Source organism: Dipodomys merriami, unplaced genomic scaffold (assembly GCF_024711535.1).
Source record: "Dipodomys merriami isolate MVZ:Mamm:240054 unplaced genomic scaffold, mDipMer1.0.p SCAF_319, whole genome shotgun sequence".
NCBI lineage: Eukaryota > Metazoa > Chordata > Mammalia > Rodentia > Heteromyidae > Dipodomys > Dipodomys merriami.
The window spans coordinates 557,135-564,199 of NW_027204704.1; the positions used below are offsets into that span (position 1 = coordinate 557,135).

Sequence of the window (7,065 nt, forward strand, 5' to 3'; positions counted from 1 at the left end):
AAAAGCCTTTCCATTTATTTTTCCTACATACGATTTTCTCCTCTTTGTGTGTGAGGGTGTGTGTGTGTGTCTGTGTGTTTTGTGTGTTGTGTGATGTACCCTGAGCTGTGTCTTGTCGTTGGAGGACTCCACATCTGCTATATCATAAGGTCTCTATCCTGTATTTGTTCTGTATTGCAATTTCAATTTTCTTACAGATCAAAGACTTTCCCATTTGGTACAATCCTAAGTTATTTCATTTGTATGAATCAACTTATGTGTGTTAAGCTGTGACCTCCAGGTCTTTCCACATTGGTCACATTCATAAAGTTTCTCTCCTTGTGTTCTGTGATGGATGTTAAGTTGTGCCTTCCAGGTGAAAGAATTTCCATGCCTGCTACATACATAACATTTCTCTCTGGTGGGATTTTTCTGATGGACAGAAAGGTGTATGTTCTGGTGAAACAATTTCAACACACGTTACATTCATAAAATTTCTCTCCTGTGTGTGCTCTCTGGTGGACAGTAATGTGTAACTCTTGGCTTAAATACTTTCCACACATATGACATTCATAAGGTTTCTTTCCTGTGTGTGTATTCTGATGGACAGTAAGGTATGACTTCTTCGTGAAAGATTTTCCATACATATTACATTCATAAGGTTTCTCACCTGTGTGTGTTTCTCCGGTGGACAGTAAAGTGTATCTTTTGGGTAAAAGACTTTCCACACACATTACATTCATAAGGTTTCTTTCCTGTGTGTGTTCTCTGGTGGACAGTAAGGTTTGACTTCTGGGTGAAAGACTTTCCACACACGTTACATTCATAAGGTTTCTTTCCTGTGTGTGTTCTCTGGTGGACAGTAAGGTTTGTCTTCTCGGTGAAAGACTTACCACACATGTTACATTCATAAGGTTTCTTTCCTGTGTGTGTTCTCTGGTGGACAGTAAGCTCTGACTTCCGGGTGAAAGTCTTTTCACACATGTTACATTCATATGGTTTCTCGCCTGTATGTCTTCTCTGGTGGACAGTAAGCGGTGACTTCTGGGTGAAAGACTTTCCACACATGTTACATTCATAAGGTTTCTTTCCTGTGTGTGTTCTCTGATGGACAGTGAGAGTTGACTTCTGGGTGAAAGATTTTTCACACATGTTACATTCATAAGGTTTAGTTCCTGTGTGGGTTCTCTGGTGGACAGTAAGGTTTGACTTCTTGGTGAAAGACTTTCCACACATGTCACATTCATAAGGTTTCTTTCCTGTGTGTGTTCTCTGGTGGTCAGTGAGATATGCCTTGCAGGTAAAAGACTTTCTACAAATGTTACATTCAAAAGGTTTCTCTTTTGTGTGTGTTCTCTGGTGGATAGTAAGGTATGCCTTCTTGGCGAAAGACTTTCCACACACGTTACATTCATAAGGTTCCGTTCCTGTGTGTGTTCTCTGAGGAACAATAGAGTGTGTCTTCTCAGTGAAAGACTTTTTACATTGTTTATATTCTTCAACTACAGAAGACACACGAGGAGTATATACAGCACACATCTTACCAGGCTCACTGAAATCACCCATACTCTGACACCCAGTGACCTTTTCTGTCCTCATGCCTAAGGAGTTCCCATTATGCTTAATCAGTTCTGACTTCTGTTTTGAGCTCAAATTAAAACTTCTTATAAGTCTCACTTTTTCCTCCCCTGGGTTACTATTCATGACTGCTATGTCAGAGAAATATTTATTGTGACTTTCCTGACAGGTGCTAATCACATCCTCCATTTCTTGGATACCTAAAATGCATAACAAAAAAATAGACAAAAACATAAATGAGATCCATAAATTCCTTACTGTAAAGGTATTTTATCACATTTTAACTGTTACAAGATTTTCAAATATGAAAGCATTGTTTTATGCAGAATATAAACTTTTCACTGCAATGTACTAACTATGAATATAGTACTGACATTTTATAATGGAATATAATGTTTTTCTGTATTTCAGATTTTTCTATTTTTTTCTAGGAAATATTTACTGAAATTATTCATCAACATACTCTTAATGCTTCCATTCTGAATCTCACTCTATGCCCAGCACAACTCATAAGATATTGTCCTTATCAGAGAACAGCAGCATTATCATTCTCCTATTTACCTCCTACGTGCATAATACTAGTTTAAAAGAAAATGAGATCTCCTTTTGTACATTTCCTATTGTCTTTTTCTCTTAAAGAATGACATCTCTACAGAAAAAGAGAATTGCTAACATTAACTACACTGGCACACAAAATCCAGTTTGTCTCCTCGAGAATTCTGGATTGACAATTCCTTGAGACAAAGGATCACCTAGTTCTCTGCCATACATGATTCAGGGGCACTAGGAATACTATTGCTCTGTACAGCTCAAGATAAACAGACCAACTGGGTTCTGGACCCATCATCACCATTCAAGATGCTTTAACTCACCTGTAAAATTCTTGTCTGAGGCTTCTCTTATCCATGGATCTGCACCTTGCTCCAGCTTGACAATCAATTCAGGTTTAGGAACACAGTGCCCTGTGATTAAGAAATAGTGGAGAACTATTGCTCTTGCTGGGTCATCATTAATGTAAGGTGGAAGTCATCCTGTTCACAAGGTTGCTCCTAAATCTGGTTTCTCAATAGTTTTTTGTGGGGTGCGAGTCCAGTTGTGGGGTCTGAATTCTGGGCCTGGGTGCTGTCCAGCTGATCTTCTGCTCAAGGCTAGCACTGTATCTATCACATGAGCCACAACCCCAATTCTGGCTTTTTTTTTTTTTTTTGCTTATGGGGTAATGAGGAATCAAACACAGGGCCTCATGCATGGAAGGAAATTCCTCTACCACTGAACCACCTTCCCAGCCCATGGTTCCTCAATTATTAACAGCTCCATGGTGGAGTAGCATCGAGCTTTGGGTTTATTTTGCCAACTGTGTGGCTTGAATTCAGCTCTTTTGCTAAAATCTAGCATTCTACTAGTTTGAGTCTTTTCTACATTTCTAGTTTTTGAATGGTTAATTGGAGATAAGAGTCTCGTGGTCATTTTTCTACAGCTGCTGGTTTCAAACTAAAACCTTCAGGTGTCAGCCTCTGGAGTATATAGGATTTGTAGCTTGAAGCACTAAACTGTATCTGGTTTGGCTTACAAATACACATTTTCACCCACTGATTTACAGAGCATACTGTCAGTAATAATGTATGTTCTATTCTAGACTGTAGATCCACCTATAATAATTACCCAAGTCTGGCAAGTCAGTCTCCTATTAGTGGATCACAGCTTAGAACTTTTGTCCAACTACTGATTTGCCTTCTTAAACAACGAGAATAAAATTAGCTCTTGTGTTACATATAATGAAGTCGAAGTTTCCCTTAGAAAAAAATGACACTTCCCATGGCTTGGAAGCCTTTTTTTTTTTTTTTTAATGTAATGGTCCAAAGGCCTACACCTGTAACCCTACATTTAGGAGGTGAGATCAGAAGAGGCAGGCTTGAAACCCACCTGGGCACAGAAACACAGAATATACCCCAAAACAAAAGCCAAAATAGAATTGTGGCTCAAGCACTAGTGTGAAAGACCAACAACACCAAGCTCTCAGACTCAAATTTGACTTGCTTTCATACTAGCAGTTTTTTACCTGGGAATGGACTGGAATCTTCTCCCTAAATAACATAAATATTCTAATGTCTACTAAAATAAATGCACTTGATATTCCAAGGGAAAATAACCTTTGCTCACCCAAGGACATGAGGTTGCTATAGGTCTCCAGCATTACATCTCTATGAAGGGTCCTCTGACCAGGATCCAGATCCTGCCACTCCTTCCAGGTGAAGTCCACAGCCACATCATCAAATGACATCAGCTTCTGAAATGGAACATTTCCATCAAGAAATTAGACCTGGGTTATAAGAATTCCAACCTGGAATATCATTATGCTGCATGTATGCTTTGGTCTTACATAAAATGTTTGCAGCTAGCTTTGTTATTTATTCACTGGGAGAATTCAAAACCAAACTAGAAATATTTGACAATACATAAACCTGGTCATTAAAACACACAGATTTGCAGGGCGCTGGTAGCTTATGCCTGTAATCCTAGCTATTCAGGAGGGTGAGGTTTGAGGATCAAGGCTCAAGGCAAGCCCAGGCAAGAAAGTCCATGAGACACTTATCTCCAATAAACCACCAGAAAATGAAAGTAGCACTGTCACTCAAGTGGTAGCACTCACCTTAACCTGAAGAGCTGAGGGAAAACAGCCAGGCCCAGAATTCAAGCCCCAAGACCAATAAAACATTACAGTTTCCATAATGCATGCAAACACATTTCTGCTGCTAGCAATAGAGACAAGATAAAAACTCTAAGGAGACAATAATCTGGCATGATAACATTAAGTCTCAGGAGGTGTCTGAAAAATTATATTATCATTTCTGATAAAATTTCAGTACATACCAGGGTAAAAATGAATTAAACCAATATTTTTCCTGCATTTACACATACTGCTTCACCATAAATCCTATTTAGACCTTCTATTAACAAGTACTCAAAAAGTAAGCAGCACACATTCAGGAGATCACATGGAATACAGAACATAGAACATTGCTAGATCTATGAAAAGCAGTGTCCTCATGAATATTAAATAATACAGTAACAGTACTCCAGAAAGTAACTAATGATTGATTAGGCCCTTATAAGATTTAATTGAGTTCGCACATAAAAATATCCGTGCTTTACCATGTTTGGTTTAAATACTAAATATTGAAATGTGGTCATAGATACACTGATACTTCCTTCCTATGTAAAAAAGAACTACTACCATGAAATTTGGTAAACTTTGCCTACATTCTACAATATAAAATATAGGTGGGGGGGAAATATTACTTGACAAGGTTTTCATTTTAATAGGCCTTCATGGGAGGTGAAGGCAAATATCGAGAGTCTCAAGGAACACTCAAGATGACAAAAATGATAAATATAACCAAATGCTCAAATGGGTCACATATTCCTGAGTCCTTTCTTCAGTAGATCTCTAAGGATATATTTTCACTTGTGTTACCTAATAGTGAAATACCTCAGAGATTAAAATCAATTAGTGAGCAAACATCTGTGAGATTTTGCGACAAGAGATATTTCTAATAGAGAACATCTCGTCACTGTATTTTTTTTCAACACTAGTTCCAATCTTATACTGGCTGTGAATTAAAATATTCAACAGTAGTTGGAAGGAAAAACAAAACTGAATACCACATCAAATGAAGTTAGACCAACACAAAATCTGCAGAAAACAGATTTTCTTGTAGTTTATCAATTGGTAGAAGAAAGTACTTTTCTGTAGGGAACTCTGAAGTTGAGCTGAATGGGTAAAGTTTTGAGAGGTTGGAATTCCAGCTGGACAGCACTGAGAGCACTGAGAGCTGGCCGCAGAAGGCTTAAAAGAGAATTCTGGAGAGGGTTAAGAGACTGGAGTGCAGGCCTTTTCCTTACTGTTGGAAAGATAGCATCTGAAACTGAGCTGCTGTTGACCTTGAAGGCTAGGTAAGAGGAACTCCATGTCTGCATTTTCTCTGGGCAACAGTCTTCTGTCTCTGGAGAATAAGGAAACGTGTTTTCCTCACAACCTATTGTGGCTCTGATTGTACTATTAATATAGATACTTCATTTTTGCATGTTATCAATGGTAATCTTCCCTAGGTGCCCTCAAGGAACTATGCTTGCTTGCTGGCAACCGGTGACAAAGTGCCAGAGAGCCTTTGGAACCCTGGTTTCCCCTAAGTCTATCTGTTTATGTTTTTTGTTTTTTTGTTTCTCTAATTTTCTTTGTTTCTGGAATCCTGAAGAACTCTCTAGGCAACAATTTTCCTATACAGTGGATAAAAAAATATCAATCCCAAGAGCCATGTCAGCAACATAAAGCTGATCACTAAGAAAATATTGTTCCAGATAGATCATTTGAAGAAAAGAAACAACTGAGACACATATGGAGGAAAGAGGGAATGAAAAAAGAAAAAATAATAGAAAGATAGATACAAAGAGAGAGAAAGAGAAAAATAACCAACACTAGTAAGTAGAAAATCAAAAATACAGAGAGAAAATAGAGAAAAGAAATCTTGTGAGAATACTTTAGAAAACAAAGAGGAATTTGTAGAAAGATCATACAGCTTAGCAACAAATACAGGCAAAGTTTCAAGTAAGACCAAGACCATGAAGTAGTCCAAGAACTATATATGGAGAGTAATTTAAGTACATATAGGTTAATCATTCCTTAAGAACACACGAAGGTGTGTTTGACCACACTATTTCAGGAATTCCAGGAAAATTTCATTGAGATAGTTTAATTTTACTCATGAGAATGTGATCTGGTGGCAACCTATCCTTCACCTTCCATGAGAAGTAACCTGCTTGGTGTCATTACATCACATAATAGGTGTGACTACATTTTATGACAAGATGAAACCTAGACATTCTGAAGCCAATCTGAATTCAACTTAGAAACAATATCACCATTTAATCTGCTAATCCTAGAAGCAATCTTTATCTGCTAATTTACAAGCCATCTTTATCTGATTTATGAATATATTCCTGAGGCTGAATTCTGTGGTTGGTATTGTTTTTAATTCTTGGACACCTTTAGGTTCATATAATGGAATAGAAAACAAATGAAAAATAAAAAAAATCAACTCACCAGAGATCCATTCATTCTGTCTTGCTGCTGACAATGAGCAGAAGATTCTGGAAGCATGGCTGGGATATAAGGGAAATGGGGCATTCAGAAATGAATCTGTGAGATTTGGGGCCCAGAATTTCCTCTTGCAAACATGATACATGGGCTGGAAAACCTTAAAGCCTTCTTTTTAAAAATTTTTTATTTATTTTCTATTGTGAAAATGTAAAGCCTTCTTATAAGAGAAGAATATTTAATGTCTCAAGCTGAGCATTAAAGTATCCAATAAACACAAATCCAGCCCATTTCATGATAGATAGATACTATTAAACCAACTATTTTATAGGTTTATGTACACAATATATTTAAAAAAATGAATGTTCCCAATGAAATTATTGAATAATAGAAAGCAAAAATATATCATATTT

At 37.3% G+C, this 7,065-nt stretch overlaps 1 protein-coding gene across 1 annotated transcript; it reads right to left on the bottom strand.

Moving 5' to 3' along the window:
* Positions 1–645: 645 nt before the first annotated feature.
* Positions 646–6,715, bottom strand: LOC138841393 (zinc finger protein 717-like). The gene is made up of 3 exons (XM_070042061.1): positions 6,659–6,715; positions 3,718–3,844; positions 646–1,757 (listed from the first exon to the last, which is right to left on the bottom strand). The coding sequence occupies exons 1-3, from the start codon at positions 6,713–6,715 to the stop codon at positions 646–648; spliced, it is 1,296 nt and encodes a 431-aa protein (XP_069898162.1).
* Between the last annotated feature and the right edge of the window lie 350 nt (positions 6,716–7,065).